Source organism: Urocitellus parryii, chromosome 2 (assembly GCF_045843805.1).
Source record: "Urocitellus parryii isolate mUroPar1 chromosome 2, mUroPar1.hap1, whole genome shotgun sequence".
Taxonomy (NCBI): domain Eukaryota; kingdom Metazoa; phylum Chordata; class Mammalia; order Rodentia; family Sciuridae; genus Urocitellus; species Urocitellus parryii.
The window spans coordinates 93,437,408-93,461,305 of record NC_135532.1 but is presented as its reverse complement, the minus strand read 5'-3'; the positions used below and the strand labels follow the sequence as shown (position 1 = coordinate 93,461,305).

Sequence of the window (23,898 nt, the reverse complement as noted above, 5' to 3'; positions counted from 1 at the left end):
TAGGGTATATAAAGAAGTCAAAAAGCTAAACACCAAAACAATAACCCAATCGATAAATGGGCCAAGGACTTGAAGATACACTTCTCAGAAGATGATGTACAATTAATCAATAAAAACATGAAAAAAATGTTCATCATCACTAGCAATTAGAGAAATGCAAATCAAAATCACTCTAAGATTTCATCTCACTCCAGTCAAAATGGCAGCTATTATGCATAAAAACAACAATAAGTGTTGGTGAGGATATGAGGGAAAAGGTACACTCATATACTGCTGGTGGGTCTGAAAATTGGTGCAGCCAATATAGAAAGCAGTATGGAGATTTCTTGAAAAATTGGGAATGAAACAACCACTTGACCCAGCTATCCTTCTCCTCAGTCTATACCCAAAGAACTTAAAAACAGCATACTACAGGGACATAGACACATCAATGTTTATAGCAGCACAATTCACAATAGCTAAACAGTGGAACCAATCTAGATGCCCATCAATAGATAAATGGATAAAAAAATGTGGCATATATACACAATGGAATATTACTCAGCAATAAAAGAGAATAAAATCACGGCATTTGAAGGTAAATGGATGCAGTTAGAAAAGATAATGCTAAGGGCTGGGGATGTGGCTCAAGTGGTAGCATGCTCGCCTGGCATGTGTGCGGCCTGGGTTCGATCCTCAGCACCACATACAAACAAAGATGTTGTGTCTGCTGAAAACTAAACAATAAATATTAAAAATTCTCTCTCTCTCTCTCTCTCTCTCTCTCTCTCTCTCGATCTCTCTCTCTCGATCTCTCTCTCTCTCTTAAAAAAAAAAAAGGTTAATGCTAAGTGAAGTTAGCCAATCCCAAAAAACCAAATGCTGAATGTTTTCTCTGATATAAGGAGGCTGATTCATAGTGGGATAGGGCACGGGAGCATGGGAGGAATAGACGAATTCTAAATAGGGCAGAGGGATTGGAGGGTAAAGGAGGGGGCATGGGGTTATTAATTATGGTGGAATGTGATGATTATTATTATCCAAAGTACAGGTATGAAGACATCAATTGGTGTGAATATACTATATATACAACCAGAGATATGAAAAATTGTGTTCCATATGTGTAATAAGAATTGTAATGCATTCAGCTGTCATATATAAATTTTAAAAATATAATTGACTGATATATAAAACTGAAAGTAAATCTTGATGGTTATTTGTATTAACCTAGTAATCATGGGCCAAAAAAATCATAATTTTCTTTTACCATTAGTAATGACACATATCAGTGTGAAATTGTGGGAATAAAACAGTGACAATATTACATACTATTATGAAATACTATGATTTTAAAAAATATTTTTAGTTGTAGATGGACACAATATCTTTATTTTATTTTTATATTTGTATGGGGTGTTGAGGATGAAACCCAATGCCTCACATGAGTTAGGCAAGTGCTCTACCACTGACCTACAACTCCAGCCCAATAATGTGTATATAAAGAACTCAAAAAGCTAAACACCAAAACAAAAACATTGTTCCAATTTGCAGGTATATATTTTGGGCTAGTTTGTACATCCCAGTTTTTTAAATGCCACATATGAATAGTACCTGAGAGAAGATAATTATTTTAAAAAGAACAAATTTGGTTAAATCCAAAAAAGAAAATGTGGTCTATATACACAATGGAGTTTTATTCAGCCAAATAGAAAAGTGAAATTGCAGCATTTGCAGGAAAATGGATGGAACTAGAGACCATGATGTTAAGGGAAATAAGTCAAACTCAGAAGAGTAAGGTTTTTATGTTTCCTCTCATATGCAGAAGCTAGAAAGAAAAGAAAAAAGATGAAGGTGGATCTCCATAAAATCAAAGGGAGGGCTGGGATGAGCTCAGTGGCAAAACATCTGCCTTGCATTCGCAAAGCCCTGGGTTCGACCCCTAGTTCCAAAAAAAAAAAAAAATCAAAGGAAGATACGTAAAGAAACCAAGGGGTGGGAGGGAGGAATGAAGTGCTGGAGAGTGATACTGGTCAAATTATATTGTGTTGAGTCGCAAAGGTGAACATGTAACAACAAATCTCATAAAGACGCACAACTCGAATATGTCAGTTAAAAATGGGGGAGGGGCAAGAAATGTACCTTGTCACATACTGACTCCAGCTCTAGTATTATACAGAAGCGCAAAAGGAGTGTGTTTGGAACTCACAGGCAATAAATCAAAAAGCTGGCACAGTTAGCATGTGCAGGCCCTTCTTGCCCTGGACAGACTGCTTCTGCTTAAAAGATTATGGTCTGGCTGCCAGAATTTCAAGAGCCACATGTAGAATGAAGACTAGAAGTTTCAGTACTTAATATTTAGTAAGTCTACTGTTAAGAAATCCAGTTTACAGTATGGAATCCATTTCCTCAACTCCACATTAAATCTCCTAATCCTGAGATACTCTATTTAAACTTAATGAAAAAATAGACCTCAAAACTGCTGACAGAATCAGAGAAAGACAGCTACTAAATTAGATGAACTGAAGAAGACCTACACATATTCATTCTCAGTTCAAAATATCTTGGGCTATAATTTCCTATGACTTCTGAAGATACAGTGTGTAAATGAGGTTAGTTTTTAAGTTTTTCCCTCTAGCAGCTTGGGATTCAGCTGTCTCAAATCTGCTAAGTCAAGGTTTCCACTCTTTCAGTTCCTTTCCAATTTTTTTCCCTTGTGTATTTTTGTTTTCATGGTACTTTAGCAAGAAGTAAAATTAAATGCAAATACTCAATAGTCCATTATAACCCAAAAGCTTCCAAACAATCTTTTCAACATGGCAGCCAATTTTTACATTTGACAGTTTGTAAGCTTATTCTGAGAGAAATTCCAAATACTTTTTTTAAAATAGACACAATACCTTTATATATTTATTTTGTTTGGTGCTGAGGATCAAACTCAGTACCTCACATGTGATAGGCAGGTACTCTAGCACAGAGCCACAACCCTAGTCCAGAATTCCAAATACTTTTTGATAAAACCTCAATATTTTAAAAATAATTATATAATCTGCTAAAGTGCCTATTATAATGACAACAGTTATGTAGATGTAAATGGTATAACATTTGTTTTTACACAGTTTGCTGTTTTATAGACATTTCAAATTTAAAAAGGAATTAAATATATAATAATACAAAGATATGCCTTCTTTAATGAGTCCCAACAGGAACATGCAAGTAAACTATAATGAAAAGATTGGGAGAAACATCATCAATGACATACCTGAATATAAACTGTGATTTTCCTGGTAATACCTCAAAGAATATTAGTTAATTTATCCACCTAAAATTTCCATTAACTATAGCTATCTAGCCAGGCACAATGGTACACACCTGTAATCCCAGTATTGGGAGGCTGATGCAGGAGGACTGCAAATTCAAAGCCAGCCTCAGCAAAAGTGAGGTGCTAAACAACTCCATGAGACCCTGTGTCTAATAAAATACAAAATAGGGCTGGAGATGTGGCTCAGTGGTCGACTGCCTCTGAGTTCAATCCCCAGTACCAAAAAAAAAAAATGCTATCTGGCTTATTTTACAGAAGAAGAAATTGAAGCATGCTTATCATCAATAAATAATCCACAACACAACTAGAAATAGAATCACAGTTCTATTTCTAGTCCCAACATCCATCCCATTATTCTCTCCACAAAGCCAAAGGTACATCCATATACACTCAGAAATGGCAATGAATAGGTAAGACTTGAGAACACAAAAAGAAAAGATCTATCAGTTTGATTTCCTGGAATCACTCATCAAAGCCCATCAGAGATTTAAATTATCAACACCATTTTGAAATCCTGATAAATCTGATTTCTGAAATTACATATACAGAACTATGAAACAAATTACAATCCTTCCCTACCTGTTACAAGCTATCTTCAAGACCCAGGAGGAAGCAAACACTTATGTATATAAAACTTCAAACCCTTCTTTTTCAGATAGCCTACATTCTGTTACTAAGTTTAAAAACTCATTTACCCCATCAATATGTACAACTACAATGCACCAATAAAAAAATGTGGAAAAAAAGAAACTGGAACTTAACAATTATAAAAACTTCTCAAAAATCAAAAGTCAACATTATTGAGAATCAAAAACAAAAAACTCCCATTTAATGCTCCATGAATGAAAACTTTCCTGATGACCAGAAAACCATAATTTATCAGCCACAATTGGTTGTATCCAAAAATAGTAAAAATCATAAATACATTAAATGTTCATTCATCCACTTAGTAAACTACTATGAGAAAGAACAAGTCCACATACCCAACAGACTTTAAAAATGGATCTCAAGATTAATATCATGTTGGCCCCTTTGCCCAACTCTGCTGACTTACACACTGAGGAAAGTATAAATAATGGTGGCAATAAGTGTCTATGCCTCCTCAATGAGATCATCTCAGATTATGATTCCATGAATGCCCATCCTGCCCTTCTCCTCAAAGCTAGCCTATTCTAATTACATCCCAGGATAGGTTGCATAAATCAAAGAGAAGATAAAGAATTACTTTAGTCTAGCTACACTATTCCAGATAAGTCTCTGCCATAACTATCTGGAACTAATAAGTCTGAATGGGTAAGGTGGGTGCTGGGAAATCAACTATAAGTTCATAGGATAAGGACTGGTCAAACAATATCCTATGACGCCTCTGGTTCCTTCTATCCTCAAAATCAGACTCAGTAAACATTTGTTGGGTCACATGTATACCAGGGAAAATGTTTTTTACAAACATGCTCAACCACCCTAGGAGACTGGCAATTTAATTTCAATATTAAATTGTACAAACTGGTACTTTTGCTAGAGAACTTACCCAGGATCATGTGGCATATAAATGGTAAAAATAAATAAAGCTTTTATAAGAAACATGTGTGTCATTATTTCACTCTATCTCCAGGTCTTCATCTGCAAAAGGGAGGCTTATGAGAAATCATGAGTGCAATGTGTGTAGAAGGGCACTAGTGAGGGCTCAACAAGGGCTAGCTAGAGTATAATAGCACTGATGAAATTCTACCTAGAAATAGTACTAACAATGGTAATAAAAATTTATCATAACAAAATTTTTGCAAAAAGAATGAAAGAAATCTCAACATAATAACTGAACTCTTATATAATTGGTCTTTCCAAAACTAGTCACTCAGTGAATTTCAAATAGCTTAATACTCAGGGAAGACAAGGAGAATCCTAACCCTCGTTCTGCCACATCCCAACTATGTTCCCTTCAGCATCTTTAAGCTTTAGTTTTCTCAACTAGTTTTCTCAACTATTAAAGGTGGTAATGTTTCACAAGGCTATTGTGAGAACTAGTTAAAATAATGAATGTGTATTATCTATTATTCCTCAGAACATGGTGGGTACTGAGCATAAATAAAATTCTTATTTATTTTTGAACATTAACTTAATTTACAAGCATATGTGAAATTGTTCAAAGGCATATAAAAGTAATAATGTTAAATAATTAGGCCTATATTATACAAATGCACACTAAGTACTTTGATTTCAAATTCCATGATGATTTTTGTATATAAACCATTTCTTAAAATTAATAGATATTTTTATAGCTATAAGTCTTTCTTTTCATCAGAAATATGTAAACTTTATCCAGATAAGCTCTTTAAAACTGAATATTTTAGATGTCATTAGTAAATGGCAGGGAATATTAACCCACCGAAGAACAGTAGAGAGTAATAAAAATAGTTTCCAACCTAGTAGTATCCTTAATTCTTTGCTACATAATTTTCAATTACACGACAACATGGAATAGCTTCTTTCAACTTTTGATGCTATTGATTCTTAGTCTTAATATTGCAAGACAAGATGAGAAAAAGGAAATTATATTTAAACATAAAAATTTAGCACAAAATAGTCTTACTAGTTAGAAATATGAACAAATCAAAAATTTTAAAAATAAAATCAGAGGACTTCTAGATGACTAAACCCTGGCTGATCCTGTCTACTTACTGATTCACCTTGAAAAACATAAATACTGAACGCATCACTTCTCCCTCTGCAAACAAAATAACTATGAACATTTGGATTCGCACTGCTCACCAAAAAAAGCATTAAAAATTAATCAACATTTATAATGCTTAGATCCCTTTGGATAAAAGATCATTTTTTTAATCTTTGACTAATTTAAGGAATAGTTTATTCAATTTCACTTTGAAAGAGAAATCCACTATTTAAAACATTTGAAACTATACTATTATAAAACTCAGGGAAAAAATGAGCTTCATCATAGCAATGCTCTTAGAGAAAAGCCGGCATCTAACTTAGGGCTACAGGCAACACAAGAACAGGGAGATAAGGCAAATCAGAATAAGAATGAAATGCTCAAAGTAAAGTAGAAGCTGGAATCAAGTGAGACATCTACAGCAGGAATATGAAAGACCCAAGATCAAAGCAGACTATGAACCACAAATCAAGACAATGAAGTAAAACTTGAAAAGATCAGAGTAAGTACTGGTGAGGATGTTGGGGGAAAGGCACACTCATACATTGCTGGTAGGACTGCAAATTGGAGCAGCCAATCTGGAAAGCAGTAATGGAGATTCCTTAGAAAACTTGGGATGGAACCACCATTTGACCCAGGTATCCCACTCCTTGGTCTATACCCAAAGGACTTAAAAATAGCATACATCAATGTTCATTGCAACACAATTCATAATAGCCAAATTGTGGGACCAACCTAGATGCCCTTCAACAGATGAATGGATAAAGAACCTGTTGTATATTTGTACCCACAGTACAAGAGCTACTCCACTGATGTAAAGGGGCCCTTTACTCACTGCCTACTTAGTACTTATATTCACAATGATATTCTTCTGAACCCAGAATAATAAGGAAATATTTCCTAACTGTTTTTGTTGTTTAATACTAGGCATTCACGATATGTTAGGTTATTCCTCTGTTTGTCTTTAAAAAAGAACTAGTAAGTAAAATAACTAGAAGAGCAGGCACTACAGTTTGAGTGTAATGTGACTGTTCCCCAATGGTTCATTATATTAAGGGCTTGGTACTAGAAGGTATGGTAGAACGTTAAAAGGCAGAGCACAGTGGTAGGCCCTCTGGTCTTTAAAAGTCTGTCTTCAAAGGAGATTATGGGATTCTAGTCACTCTTGTGCACGCGCGCATGCACATACGCATATATTCTCTCTCTCTCTCTCTCTCTCTCTCTCTCTCTCTCTCTCTCTCTCTCTCCTCCCTCTTTCTCCTCCTCCTCCTCCTCCTCCACCTCCTCCTGCACCCTCCTCTCTCTGAACTTCAGTTTGAAATGTGACCACTTGCTCATATATACACTCCCACCATGATTCAACCCCAAGGGAGACACTCATAAGAGCCTATACCATATTGCTTAGATATTCAGCTTCCAAAACTATACAACAAAATAAACTTCTTTTCTTTATGAAACATTCTGTCTTACATATACAGTAAAACTGTCAAAGAGGGTAGGATCATTACTATTAATACCTAAAATTACTATTATGCCTAAAAATGTGAAGTCAGAATACAAAAGCATATCAAAAAAATTATGCACCATGATCAAGTAGGATTCATCCCTGGGATGCAAGGCTGGTTCAATATACAGAAATCAATAAATACTATTCACCACATCAATAGACTTAAAGACAAGAACCAAATGATCATCTCGATAGATGCAGAAAAAGCATTTGACAAAGTACAGCATCCCTTTATTTTCAAAACACTAGAAAAACTAGGGATAACAGGAACTTACCTCAACATTGTAAAAGCTATATATGCTAAACCTCAGGCTAGCATCATCCTAAATGGAGAAAAACTGAAGGCATTCCCTCTAAAATCTAAAACAAGACAGGGATGCCCTGTATCACCATTTCTATTCAATTTAGTTCTTGAAATACTAGCCAGAGCAATTAGACAGACAAAAGAAATTAAAGGCATAAAAATAGGAAAAGAAGAACTTAAATTATCATTATTTGCGGATGACATGATAATATATTTAACAGACCAAAAGGGTCTACAAAGAAACTGCTAAAGTTAATAAATGAATTCAGCAAAGTGGCAGGATATAAAATCAACATACATAAATCAAAGGCATTCCTGTATATCAGCAACAAAACTTCTGAAATGGAAATGAGGAAAACCACTCCATTCACAATATCCTCAAAGAAAATAAAATACTTGGGAATCAACCTAACAAAAGAGGTGAAAGATTTATACAATGAAAACTACAGAACCCTAAAGAGAGAGATAGAAGAAGATCTTAGAAGATGGAAAAATGTACCCTGTTCATGGATAGGCAGAACTAACATCATCAAAATGGCGATTACCAAAAGTTCTCTACAGGTTTAATGCGATGCCAATTAAAATCCCAACGGCATTTCTTGTAGAAATAGATAAAGCAATCATGAAATTCATATGGAAACACAAAAGACTCAGAATAGCAAAAGCAATTCTAAGCAGGAAGTGTGAATCTGGAGGTATAGCGATACCAGAGTTCAAACTGTACTACAAAGCAATAGTAACAAAAACAGCATGGTACTGGTACCAAAACAGGCGGGTGGACCAATGGTACAGAATAGAGGACACAGAAACCAATCCACAAAACTACAACTATCTTATATTTGATAAAGGGGCTAAAAGCATGCAATGGAGGAAGGATAGCATCTTCAACAAATGGTGCTGGGAAAATTGGAAATCCATATGCAACAAAATGAAACTGAATCCCTTTCTCTCGCCATGCACAAAAGTTAACTCAAATGGGTCAAGGAACTAGATATCAAATCAGAGACACTGTGTCTGATAGAAGAAAAAGTTGGCTCTGATCTACATATTGTGGGGTCGGGCTCCAAATTCCTTAATAGCACACCCATAGCCCAAGAGTTAATAACAAGAATAAATAAATGGGACTTACTTAAACTAAAAAGTTTTTTCTCAGCAAGAGAAACAATAAGAGAGGTAAATAGGGAGCCTACATCCTGGGAACAAATTTTTACCTCTCACACTTCAGATAGAGCCCTAATATCCAGAATATACAAAGAACTCAAAAAATTAAACAATAAGATAACAAATAACCCAATCAACAAATGGGCCAAGGACCTGAACAGACACTTCACAGAGGAGGACATACAATCAATCAACAAGTACACGAAAAAATGCTCACCATCTCTAGCAGTCAGAGAAATGTGAATCAAAACTACCCTAATATACCATCTCACTCCAGTAAGATTGGCAGCCATTATGAAGTCAAACAGCAATAAGTGTTGGCGAGGATGTGGGGAAAAGGGTACTCTTGTACATTGCTGGTGGGACTGCAAATTGGTGCAGCCAATTTGGAAAGCAGTATGGAGATACCTGGGAAAGCTGGGAATGGATCCACCATTTGACCCAGCTATCGCTCTCCTCAGACTATTCCCTTAGGATCTTAAAAGAGCATACTATAGGGACACTGCCACATCGATGTTCATAGCAGCACAATTCACAATAGCTAGATTGTGGAACCAACCTAGATATCCTTCAATACATGAATGGATAAAAAAAAAAAAGTGGCATCTATACACAATGGAGTACTAAGCAGCACTAAAAAATGACAAAATCATAGAATTTGCAGGAAAATGGATGGCATTAGAGCAGATTATGCTTAGTGAAGCTAGCCAATCCTTAAAAAACAAATGCCAAATGTCTTCTTTGATATAAAGAGAGCAACTAAGAACAGAACAGGGAGGAAGAGCATGAGGAAAAGATTAACATTAAACAAAGACGAGTGGGGGGAGAGAAAGGGAGAGAAAAGGGAAAGCATATGGAAATGGTAGGAGACCCTCAATGTTACACAAAATTACATAGAAGAGGTTGTGAGGGGAAATGGGGGGGAAACAAGGGAGAGAATTGAACAACAGCAGATGAGGTAGAGAGGGAAGATGGGAGGAGAGGGGAGGGGGGATAGTAGGGGATAGGAAAGGTAGCAGAATACAACAGTCACTAATATGCCATTATGTAAAAATGTGAGTGTGTAACTGATGTGATTCTGCAATTTGTATTTGGGGTAAAAAAGGGAGTTCATAACCCAATTGAGTCAAATGTATGAAACATGATATATCATGAGCTTTATAATGTTTTGAACAACCAATAAAAAAATATTAAAAAAATGTGAAGTCAGCATTGGAATTTTAAACAGAGAATTACAAGTGATTCTATTAAGGGCTCAGATAACAAGGAAACTAGTAAAGAGCTATAAATATCTTAAAGACCAACTTAGTAGTCATAATCAGAATGCTGAAAGAAATGTAGACAGTAAAGCCATGATGACAAGGTCTCAAAGATAAATGAAGAATATTCTATTGGATATTAGAGTGAAGGATACGCTTGTCACATTATTGCAAAGAATTTGGCTGAACAGTGTCCATGCCCTAGAGCTTTATGGAAGGCCTAATTTAAAAGTATTAAACTGGAGCTGGATGTGGTGGGAGATGCCTATAGACCCAGCTAATGAGGAAACCGAGGCAGGATGATCACTTGAGCCCAGGAGTTCCAAGCCAGTCTGGGCAACATAGAATGACCCTGTTTCAATCAATCTATCAATCAATCAATCAATAATGATGATGATGATGATGACAATGATGATGAAGAACTAGGATATGTAGCAGAGGAAATATCTCAACAACAAAGCATTAAATTGCTTCTTGGTTACTTTAACTGCACACACTAGCATTCAAAACAATGGCATGACCAATAGGCATAATGTAAAACTCAGAATGAATAAATTTTTTTTTAAATCTGCTATCTGGCCAGGAAAGAAGCAAAAAAGCATATAAGGGTACAGTCAAGAAGGTGCAGTTGCTAAAGAGATTATAGTAAATAAAAAGCTAAATGCTTTGCATTGGAACAAAAGGAAAGCTGCCTCCAGAGTATCTCATAAATCTGCAAGGTCACTGCTCCCATCACAATGTACAGAAGTGCAAATTTTTTTCAAATTCTTTACACAACAAAAATCATCTCAGAAAAGAGCCCTGGATTACCCAGGGCTCCCCAACCCACCTATCCAGTTTACCTGGAAAAAGGCTCCACAATGAAAGCAGTGGTTCACAAGGGCCAAGGTGCAACTCATGCTAGTGGAAGTGTGTGGCATGGTCCACATGATGCTGCTTTTGCAGGCTTGCAGAATGCAAGAGTTAAGTGGTCCTAGCTACTTCCACAGACATTTCAGAGGAAATCTTGGGAAGCTAGGCAATGGGCTGCTGAATCCAAGTCTTTGCTAGGAGTCCTGGATGGGGCAATATTTATTTAATGGAGCTGTTGGAGTGAACCTGCAACTCATAGCCAGAAGGTATAGGTGCCAGTGCGCAGCACCCATCAGGGCAAACTGAAAGCAGAGAGTAAAATAAGCCTCTGAGAGTAACCATGTGGGCTGCTACCAGCAAAGCTGAAAGGGCAGGGTTGTCCAAGTCCTTTGGGACCACATCCTACTGCAGTTTGCCCCAGATACTAGACATGAAGCTATAGGATTTTTGTTTGTCCTGCTAGGTTTCAGTCTTGCTTTGGGCCAAATCCTCCTTTCTATTTCCCTGTTCACCTCTTCTGGAATAGGTGTACTCACCTAGTACCTGTCCCACCATTGTATCTTGGAAATATGTCACTTGTTTTGTTTATTTTTTTCCCTACCAGGGCTAACAGATTAGACTGTGAACTTGGACTTCAGAGCAATACCGAAACAAACTAGGACTCTGGGATTCTTGGGAATGGAATGAACACATTTTGCATTGTACGATGTACACGAACCCTGAAGGACCTGGGCAGAATGCTACGGTTTGAGTGTAGATTGAGTGTCCCCCAAGCTTGGTCCCTAGGGTGGTAGTGTTAGAAGGTAATACTACCTTTAAAAGGTAAGACCTAGTAGGAGGTCTCAGATCACCGGGAACATGCCCTCAAAGGGAATTATAAAACACTTCTCTCTCTCTCCCTCTCCCCAACTCTACCCTAGTTTTAGATATAACTGCTTGCTCCTGCCTGCATTCAAGACACCAAATCCACAGGGCCTTCTGATCTTGGACTTGAATCTCCAAAATTATGAGCTAAGTAAACCTTTCTCATCATATAGTTGCTTCAGGTACTTCATTGTAGTAGTGTAAAGCTATGCTTAAATTTTTAAGGAAAAAAATACAGCCTAAAAGTAACCCTCAGTATTAAACAGTAGCTAATCAGCAATTAAATAACTGAAAAAACAGATTCATCTTTAAAATTAAATTTTAGATTTCAGCTTAAAAACTAGATGAAACACAACTGATAATTTCTGCCCCCTTCCAAAAATCTCTATAAAACTGCAATAACTAAAAATAAATTAATAAATGCACGTAGCCTAAGAAAAGATTGTTTACATGAGAGCGGACACAAAGCACTTAAAACTCTTAGAATTTTAAAAGCAGACAGACAAATACTTAGATCTAAGTGTACAAACAGAGAAGCAAACAGGAGTCAATTCCCACCAAAAATAAAAATAAAAGCCCCTAGAAAATATTGGGAATTAAGGACATCAGATAGTTCAGAAGGCCTGGGAAGCCATGGACCTGAAAAGAAAAACAAAGGAGAAAAAAAAAAAATGAGTTAAAACTTTTCAAGAAAAGCAGAATGCTACACTTCTTCCTCTGTCCTGCCCAACAAGTAAACTAGATATCCCTCCATTCTCACACAGTCTGAAAACTGCAGAATCACCCCTTGAAAACTTGGCCCAAGCACAGAGACAGACATAAGCACCAAACGGAAAACAGATTCTAACCCCTACAGCTAGGACAATGAGATAAAGCATCTAAACTCCCATGTAAAGTACTTAAAAATTAGTTCTCAAAATAGGTACTTAATTGAGAAGAAAAATGGCTTAAGTACAGCAGTATTTGGCTGGGGCAGAGTAGGAAAATCTAATGAAATGCAGATATCAAGGTAGTTACCTGATAAGGTATCAGGGTGAAACGTTTCCCTCCTCAGCCTCATAACCTGCATAACCAAGGTTCATCAGTCACTTAAGCAAAGCCTCAAACACAAAACACAGAGACAAAAACAGAGAAAGATGAAGAAGAGAGAGGTAGGAGACTCAGAGAAGAAATAGCCTCAAAAAAGAAAAACAGATTTATATCCACCAAGCAGAATAAAGTAGAAAGAAAATACTCCTGGAAATTTAAGAGCAGGAACAAAAATCTAAGGTTTTGAGAGATAATATCACCTATAGTTTCTAGGACAAAGAGATAAAACATAAAAGGTAGAAGGAAAAGGATAAATTTACAGAATCAGCCTACACTGGAGGATCACCTTGCAAGTTACAGGATGTCTAAGAACAGAAAAAAAATACTAAAATTAAAGAGAAAAATTCTGAAAGTGTAAGGACATTATTTTCCAGATTGAAAAGGTCCAGTGAATATTCAGCATAAGTAATAAATGAAGGAAAAACTACATACCCAAAGGTATAACACTGTAAAATGTCAGAATCCTAGAAATAAAAACAGCCCAAAAGCTTTCAGAAAATGAAGGATCAAAAATACAGAATGTCATATTTTTATGCAACAACAAATGAAGCAATGCCTTGAAATGTATGAAAATAAATAATTTTCAATCTAGGATTCTATATCCAATCAAATTATCAATCAAGTATGAGAGCAAAATAAAGACATTTTCAGGCATCTCAAAAAAAATTTACCTTCCCTGATTTTTCTCAACAAACTCCTAGATGATTTTCTTCACAAAATTTAGAAAGCTGACAAAGAAAATGGATGGAATGGGATCTAGAAAACAATTTTCAACACAAAAATAGACAAAAGTCAATTCCATTCAAATGTTTCAGATCTTGGTATTGATATTTCCCTTCCTAAATTATCAGAGAATAACACAGTTGTATGACCACTATTCAAATAAATAAAACTTTAAAAGCATCCCCAAACCCACGTATACCTTCTCTCACTCACCAACATATATACACCCTTAAAAATATAACTACTGCAAATTAGTCTAGCCAATTTGGAAATCAGTATGGAGATTCCTTGGAAAGCTGGGAATGAAACCACCATTTGACCCAGCTATTCCTTTTCTCGGACAATACCCAAAGGACCTAAAAACAGCATACTACAGGGTCACAGCCACATCAATGTTTATAGCAGCACAATTCACAATAGCTAAACTGTAGAGCCAACCTGGATGTCTTTCAGTGGATGAATGGATAAAAAAAATGTGGCATTTATACACAATGGAATATTACTCGGCATTAAAAAAAAATAAGATCATGGCATTTGCAGGGAAATGGATGGCATTAGAGAAGATTATGCTAAGTCAAATTAGCCAATCCAAAAAAAATGCTGAATATTTTCTCTGATATAAGGGGAGGGTAAGTCAAAGTGGGGTAGGGAGGGAGAGCATGGGAGAAAAATTACTTCTAGATAGGGAATGAGGGGGAGGAAAAGGGAGGGAGAAGGGAAATAGCTAGGATGGTGGAAGGAGACGGTCATCAGTATACAAAATACATGTATGAAGATATGAATTTGATGTCAACATACCTTATATACAAACACAGATATGACAAATTGTGGTATAAAGGTATTAAAAATTGTATGCAAAAAAATAAGAGTGCTCATGTATAATGGCATAATTTGGTGTGAACATACTTTATATACAAAGTTACAAAAAATTGTGCTGTGAATGGATAATTATGAATGTAATGCACTCCACTATTGTCATGTAAGAAGGAAGGAAGGAAGGAAGGAAGGAAGGAAGGAAGGAAGGAAGGAAGGAAGGAAGGGGAAAAGAAAAGAAAAATATAACCGCTGTCAGGCATGGTGACACACACCTGTATCCAGAGGCTGAAGCAGGAGGATTTGTTACATGACACATTCATGTTGATAGCAGGCCTTAAAAAAGGTCCACTGAGCATAACTCTATCTCAAAATAATTTTTTAAAAAAAGAGTAGTTCTGAAAACTGCTGATTTTTAAAAATATACCAGTCAGCCAAAGTAGAAAGATGACAAGGATAACTTTATTAGGGAATGAACAGCTATAAAGTCTCAATAAATCTTTTTAATCATCTGAAAGAATGAAAAGCTAGGAGGGTTGGGGGGGTGAAGTGTGATTAGTTCAGACTTACTTTTGACAACAAAGAAAAGCAAATTTTGTATAACTCCTTTTGAATTTTCATTTCCACAGACTAAACTTTTATCTACCTGAGAACCACAATCATTGTCTGTGATAACATGGATTCAGGAAGAAGTCCTAGCTATTTAGGAGATATTTATTTTAAAACATTTATTAGGCCTTCCCCAATCTTTTCCTCACCAACAAGCTTTCTAAATACCTACATCATATATAGTTCATTTTATTATAGTTATTTCTAATGTACCTGTTTTCCCTGCAATTCTATAAGTCCCTCCAGGGAAAGGTTTATGTTCTTTCTTTTCTGCCCTACATATAAGTACTCAATAAACATTTACTCAATTGAACTAAAGGCTATATTTTTCTTTGAAAGTACAATTGTGCTTAATTTTTTAAATGTGCATTACTTTTCTGATAGATTATGAGTACAATAAGCTGGATCTGGCAATCAATAAATCAATTTTAAAACATGAATTTTTACTTTTTTGTTTTTATATTTTTAGTAGTGAATTATAGTTACACATAATAATGGGGTGGAGTTAGTTTTGACATAATCATACATGCATGGAATATGATTTGCTCCAATTCAGACCCCAGTACTACTTCTTCCCTCCCTTCTCCCTCCCTCTGTTCCTTTCTCTCTTCTGCTGGTCTTCCTTCTATTTATTTAGTTTTCTTTTAATTGATGTTTTATAGATATGCAAAAAGGTGGGATTCACTGTGATATATTCATATATGTATGTAGCATAATTGGATTAATTTCACTCACAGTTCCTTTTCCCAACTTTCCTCCTTCTCCCTCAATCGTCTTCCTCTATTCGACTGATCTCCCTTCTATTTTTATGGGGTTCCCCGAGTTTTTTTCCCCTTATATTGGTCTAATTTCCCACATATGAGAGAAAACACTCAATCCTTGACTTTCTGAGTCTGGCTTATTTCATGTAGGATGATGTTCTCCAATTCTACCCACTTACCAGAAAATGACATAAGTCCATTCTTATTAGAGTTCAGTGAAACTCCAGTGTGTGTGTGTGTGTGTGTATCACATTATCTTTATACATTCGTCTGTTGAGAAACATCTGGGCTGGTTTCATAACTTGTCTATTGTGAATTGTGCTGCTATCAACATTAATGTATCATGTAACTATAGTATGCTGATTAGTTATTTTGGATAAATACCAATAAGTGGAATATCTGGGTCATATGGTACCTAGTTTTTTCAGGAGTCTCCCTGCTGCTTTACAAAGAGATTGTACAAATTTGTAGTCTCTCCATCAATATATGAGTATACCATTTCCCCCCACCTCCAACATTTATTATTATTTGTATTTTTGAAGAATGCTATTCTTATTGGAGTGAAATAAAACCTCAATGTAGATAGGAAAGGCAGTGAAATGAATTGGACATAACTTCCCCATGTTCATATATGAATATACAGTGAAACACCACATGATGTACAACCACAAGAATGGGATCCTAATTAGAAAAAGGTATACTCCATGTATGTAAAATAAGTCAAAATACAATCTAGTGTCAGGTATATCTAAAAAAGAACAAATAAAAAATTAAAAAGAAATCGTACTTGCATATCCCTGATTGCTAGAGATGTTGAACTTTTTTCATATATTTGTTGGCCATTTTTATTTCTTCTTTTGAGAAATGTCTGTTTAATTCTTTTGCCCATTTATTCAATGACTCTTTGGGAGTGATTGGTGTTTTTTGAATTTTTTATATATTTTGAATATTAATCCCTTGTCAGAGGAGTCACTGGCAAAAAGATTTTCTCCCAATCTTCAGCTTTCTTTACTGTGTATGCAGAAGCTTTTTAATATGATGTTGCCCCCAATACCACCACCGAAAAAAAAAAGACTGAAAATGCAGATTAGTGATACAGTACTTGCCTAACATGAATAAGGCTATGGTTTCAATCCCCAGTACTGAGAAGAAAAATGAAAAAGATAACTACTATTCTGACAAATGTGACCTGTTATGTATATGCTGTTGTGTAAAATAGTATCAACTCTATGTCTGGCTTCTTTTTTCCAAGAGTATGTCTGTGGTTTTCATCTGTGTTCTTAGTAGCAATAATTCATTTTCCTTTCCATGTTCATATTTGATTGCATGAACATAGCACAATTTACTGACCTATTCTATTGGTGATGAACATTTGGTGTTTTTTTTTTTCCAGTTTAGGGCTATTCTGAATAAAGTTACTACTGACATTTTATGCAGAGTATTCTTCTGTTGGGTTTATACCTATGAGTATAACTACTAAATTATAAGGTATATGTGCATTCAGCTTTAGTACATAGTGCCAAAGAGCTTCCATAATGGTAATCCTATTTTCTCTCCTACAAGCATGTATGAAAATTTCTGTTGTTCCACATACTCACTAGCACTTGGGACTGCCAGAATTTTAGTCATTATAGTGGCTATTTGGTGGTCTCTCATTATGGTTTTAATATGCACTGCCTTAATGACTAACAAGCACATTTCTGTATGTATGGGCCACGATGGTATCTGTTTTGTACAGCACCTATTAGACCTGCTTATTCTTCTACTGGATTGGTTTTTAATTTTTGATTTGTAGTAGTTTCTCATATACTCTAAATACCCATATATTATCAAATAGCTCACACACTGTGAGATTTGCCTTTTCCTTATCTTTCATATCTTTTGAACCGCAGAAGATATTCATTTTAAGAACACATAACATCAAATTTTTTCTTCATGGTTAGTGCTTTTTGTAGTCTTACAAAAGACTCTTTCAATTCATAAACATGATAAATGCCTTCATTTATTTAGATTTCCTTTCATTTCTATCAATGTTTGTATTTTTTAATGTAGATTTTTTTTCATTGGATTTACTCTTTGGCATTTGGTGTTTTTTAGTACTAAACAGCATTGTTTCTTTAATTCATCTTCTGATTCTTTTTGTAAACATATAAAAATGTATTTTTAAAATACTGACATTTTAGTCATCACACCTACTAAATTCCCTTATTTTTGTAGTCTTTTAAAATGGATCTTATTGGAATATTTTATACACAATAATATCTACAAATGAATGTTGCAATATTTCCTTTCCATTCTTTATTATTATTATCTTAATCAATAGGAATAGTGATGGCAAGTATCCTTGTCTCATTTTAAGAATAGTGTGAAAATTATTTTTCACAACTGAATATTCACAATTGTATATTTTACAACTGATGGTTGCTATAATTCTTCATCAGGCTAAGAAAATTACCTTCTATTCTTATTTTGCTAAGTTTTTGTCATGAAGGAATGATGATTTATGCTTCTGTTTTAAGAATTTTTTAAGTAAGTGCAACACTAAAACTCACTTTCAGAAAAGTGCACTTCTAAATTTATTTGGCCCCTGGGTCATGGCAGATTGCATTTCCTCTTACATCATCTTAACAGTGCCCCAACATTAGAGCTCCACTTTCATATGCATTATCTCCATGCCCTCTCCATTATATAATATGAGATGGCTTCTACTCAGGTTGAACAGCCACACTAGACTAAGCAAGTTATTTCCCATGGTATTAATTTTGTTTTTGTTAATGCTCCAATTTTGCATGATTTCTCCATTCCTTTATTTTTCCCATAAGTCTTGTTGAATTTTGTGCACAATTTTGACAAACATGATAAATTTCAAGAACTCATAAATTTTATACTGTAAGTACCTATATATGCCACAGAAGAGGATAATAGTCAAGCCAAACTTCACCGGGATATACTTTCTGCCCAATTATAGCTAAAGACACCTAGTCAACATGACAGAAACACAAAAATGAACTTTTTACAATTTATTCAAATGTAGATAAGATAGGTAGAAGATTTGTAGGAAATCAGACATAATCCTTTGACACAATATGTAAAAATCATGTTCTGACAGCCAGGCCCAATGGCACATGCCTGTAATCCCAGTGTCTCAAGAAACTGAAGCAGGAAAAATCATGAGTTCAAAGCCAGCCTCAGCAATTTAGCTAAGCTCTAAGCAACACAGTGAGATCCTATCTCTAAATAAAATATTTAAAATGGCTGGGATGTGGCTCAGTGGTAAAGCACCACTGGGTTCAATCCCTGGTACAAAAAAAAAAATATATATATATATATATATATAATGTTCTGGCAACCAACAATTAATTATATAATTGGCACTACTAGATTTTAAAAAGAAAAAAACTCTCAAATCTTTGTGCTGAACATAGATCAGGAAGCCTTTTATAACCATATTTATTAATGTGATCAATTATGGCTTCAAAGTGATTGCTTAGCCGAGGTAAGAGGATTGCAAGTTCAAAGCCAGCCTCAGGAAAAGCAAGGTGCTAAAGCAACTCAGTGAGACTCTGCATCTAAACAATATGCAAAAAACAGGGCTGAAAATGTGGCTCAGTGCTTATGTGCTACTGAGTTCAATCCCCAGAACCCCTTCCCCAGCCATCTACCCCCCAAAAAATGACTTTATAATATAACACAAAATAAACACACATAATATTATCAGAATTATTTATGATCTTTATAGCTACACACTTACCTTCACATTTTTCAAGAATCTGGACTGTTTCTCCTATTTCTAAGATTAATCCTTGAGGAACAGATCCCCGAAAGCTGCATATCACTACAAAAGCAAGAATATACACATCAGTTAGCATGTCTAAATACTTAGGTTTTCTGAATTAAACACTAAGGTCTCTTCAATCTACACTCTCCCTTCCTTCCTAATTCCTCTTTCTAATGTATGAGACTCTTCCAACTTAGTTACTACGTTTTGAAAGGTAATATTAAATAGTTCAGGACAATGACACTTCATTATACATTATAACAAAATTATTCCTGAATGGTATGAGTATATACGCATGTATGAAAACATTTCTGTAAATAGATTCTCCCTTAACATGATCTACTTCATTTATACTTTTGGGCAAGTATATGCCTATTATTTTTGTAAAAATTAACATTCGGAACATCTTATCTACTATAAATAGACATTTTAAAGCATTTTTTAAAGAATCACAAAATTAACTTAAATATATAGAGAGAAATAAAATTCTCATAAGAAAAATGAGAACAAAAATTAATTAAATAGAAAGCAAATGTACAACAGAGAACAGCTATAGATAGTAATAAAAATCTTATGTCTTTAATTTTGGGAAACTGACAAATTGATTGCAAAATCTATTTAAGAATATAAATAACAAAGAATAGCCATGTCACAGTCTTAAAAAAAAAACTTTCATTACCATCTATCAAGCATTATAATCTAAACTTTAGTTCTCCGAAAACATTGACATTGAAAACACCTAGCTCAGCTGATTGGAGGGGGGGGTAAAAAAAGAGAAAAAGTATGACATTAACAAAACATTGAAAACTTTATAAAATCATACTATAAAAAATAATTATCAACTGGGAGATCCAAGATGGCAGGACAGAGGGAGGCAGCATTTTGTGTCACTCCATGACCTGGGACTCAAGTAGTGAGAATACTGCATCTCTGAGAGTGATACTCCTGCTCCTGCGTAGGAATCACAATCACCATGCCTGTCCAGGGCTCCATGCCTCAGCTTCAGAGGAAGTCTCCCAACTACTAGCCCAAAGAGAACTACAGGGTACAGCACTGATGCAGAACTTTCAGCCACCCACCCGAGCACAAATCACAGGCGCTCCCACGTAAGACGCCCAGCAAATTCCTACGTGCAGGAACTCCAGCCACCAATACTGTGTGGACTCCCATCTACCAACGTGGGGCTCCTACACTGCTGCCATCTTGGGTCTCTACAGCAGTGGAGATAGTCCCCTAAGCACAGTAGCCTCCCTGCACCGAGAACTTCACATAATCTCTGAAGTCAGTGGGCAGCCATACACTGCACACCACAGAGCTAGTCTCTGAACTCATTGTTCAATGTCATCACCCAGCTCCCCTCACCCAACCTGACCCGCCATCACTGAAAGCAGGCGCCTCAATCTTAGGTTACCTTCATCACCATCTTCAGAGGGGGCAATTCCCAGTTTGGAACTCCATCTGGCTAGTTACCCAATTTCTAACTACCCCCTCTCCCACGCAGCCACTACCCTGGCACATGGCACCCTGGTTACCTTCACCATACTGGGGGCAGAGACACCAACTAACAACAGATGACCCCACCTATTGAATGAGAAGGGAAATGGGAAAGATACTGATCTCCAACCAAAACAATCCCTGTTTCTTCCTTCAAGATTTTTTTTTTCCTCTCCCTCTCTATTCTCCAGCCCTCACATCCCCAACATATGTAAAACCAAGTACTTTGCATGAAGGATTTTGAGGACTGGGGACATCTGAATAGTATATTACACTTGTGTTGTATATTCTTTTTTTTTCTTTTTGCTCACCAATTTCTACTATTTTAATATAATTTATTTTTCTTAATATGTTTGTTTTATGTACACTATTGTATTCACACTTACTTTTCTACACAAAATTCCTCTCCCTTCTCCTGCTATTAATCTTCCTCTTTAGATTTGTTTCACAGTTCCTAAGATATAATAACTCTATATCCTCACCTCCAGCCTTGTGAGCATATCATCCTACTCATCATCCCCAGTTCTTTGTCCACCATCAGAAACTGTAAACCCTTTTACAAACTACTGAGTGTATTGTAGATAATAACTGGATTCACCATTCTGTGCACTGTGACCAAACTGTAAACATCTCAATAGCAAACATTTCTTTTAAGGGTGCATATTGTTAATATTGGTATCTGTTAACACTGTCCTTCACCTTAAAGGAGAGGTATTGGATCCCTACAGGGGCACTACAAGCCTATAGGGTAAAAACGGTACCACCTCGGATCCACAGTACTAGAAGGGAAGACACACAAGCAAAATGAAAAGACAAGGGAAGAAAGTGCCCCAAACAAATCAAGATGCCACATTATTACAATCCATGGCCAGCACAGCAGAAGAAATGAAAGAGAAGGACTTCAGGATGTACATAATTAAAATGTTCTGTGAATTAATGGATGATATAAGAGAGCAAATACAGTCAGCAAAAGATCATTTCAACACTAAGCTAAATAAACAAATACAGAAAGCAAAAGATTGCTGCAATAGGGAGATAGAGGTTCTAAAAAAAAAGAAATCCTTTAATTGAAAGAAACAATAAACCAAATTAAAAGCTCAATTGAAAGCATCACCAACAGATTAAACCACTGGGAAGACAGGACCTCAGACAATGAAGGCAAAATATAAAATCTTGAAAAGAATGTAGACCACACAGTAAAAATGGTAAGAAACCATGAGCAGAACATTCAAGAAATATGGAATACATAAAAAGACCAAATTTGGGGCTAGGGCTGTGGCTCAGTGGTAGTGCACGTGCCTGGTATGTGTGACGCACTAGGTTCGATTATCAGCACCTAGTATTAAAAAAATAAAGATCTATAAGCAATTAAAAAATTTTTTTTAAAAAAGACCAGCTTTAAGAGTTACTGGGATAGAGGAAGACACAGAGTTCCAAATCAAAGGAATGAGCAATTTATTCAATGAAATAATAACAGAAAATTTTCCAAACATGAAGAATGAATTGAAATACCAAATTCAAGAGGCTTACAGGACGGCAAATATACAAAAATCAAAACAGATCCACACCAAAGAACATTATAATGAAAATGCATAACATACAGAATAAAGAGAAAATATTATTTTTCAACCCAGACCCTGAAATCTAGAAGACACTGAAAGAACATGTATCAAGCTCTGAAAGAAAATGGATGCCAACAAAGAATCTTATATTCCACAAAATTAATTTTTAGATTTGATGATGAAATAAAAACCTTCCGTGATAAACAAAAGTTTAAAAAAAATTACAAGTCGAAAGCCTGCACTACAGAACATCCTAGGCAAGAATGTCTTCTCTGATATAAGGGAGGTGACTCAAAATGGGGTTGGGAGGGAGAGCAAGGGAAGAAGATGACCTCTAGATAGGAAATTGGGGCGGGAGAAAAAAAGAGGGAGAAGGGGAATAGCATGGATGGTGAAAGGAGACCCTCATCATTATACAAAATACATGTATGAAGATGTGAATTTGGTGTCAACATACCTTATATATAATCACAGATGTGATAAATTATTATATAATGGTGTATTAAGAATTGTAATGCAAAATAAATAAATTTTTTAAAAAATACAAATAATAAAAAAGGACATCCTAGGCAAAATATCCCATGAAGTGGAAATACAACAATGAAAATCAGCAAAGAGAGGTACTAAATTAAAGGAAAAATTAATCAAAGGAGAAACCAAGTCAAGTTAAATACCAAAAATAAATTTAAAAGGCTGAGAATAAAAATCACATCTCAATAGTAACCTGAATGTTAATGGCCTAAACTCACCAATCAAAACACATAGACTGGCAGATTGGATTTTTTAAAAAAAGACCCAACAATATGCTACCTTCAAGAGACTAATGTCACAGGAAAAGGCATCCACAGACTGAAGGTGAAAGGTTGGGAAAAATCACATCACTCACATGGACTACAGAAGCAAGCTGGGCTTTTCATCCTCATATCAAATAAAGTAGATTTCAAGCCAAAGTTAATCAAGAGGGATAAAGAAGGATATTTCATACTGCTTAAGGGAACCATACAATACTAGACATAACAATAATAAATGTATATGCTCCAAACAATGGAGCATCTACATTCATCAAACAAACTCTTCTCAAGTTTAAGAGTCAAAAGGACCACAACGTGATAATTCTTGGTGACTTTAACACACTGCTTTCATCACTGAATAGATC

At 35.5% G+C, this 23,898-nt stretch overlaps 1 protein-coding gene across 1 annotated transcript in view; it reads right to left on the bottom strand.

Annotated features, from left to right (window-relative positions):
- The window catches only part of Dock3 (dedicator of cytokinesis 3), a 656,066-nt gene that overhangs the window by 548,231 nt on the left and 83,937 nt on the right, over positions 1–23,898 (bottom strand). Inside the window, exon 2 of the mRNA XM_077793451.1 lies at positions 19,660–19,743. Coding sequence (XP_077649577.1) covers positions 19,660–19,743 — 84 coding nt within the window. The remainder of the gene's footprint in view (positions 1–19,659; positions 19,744–23,898) is intronic.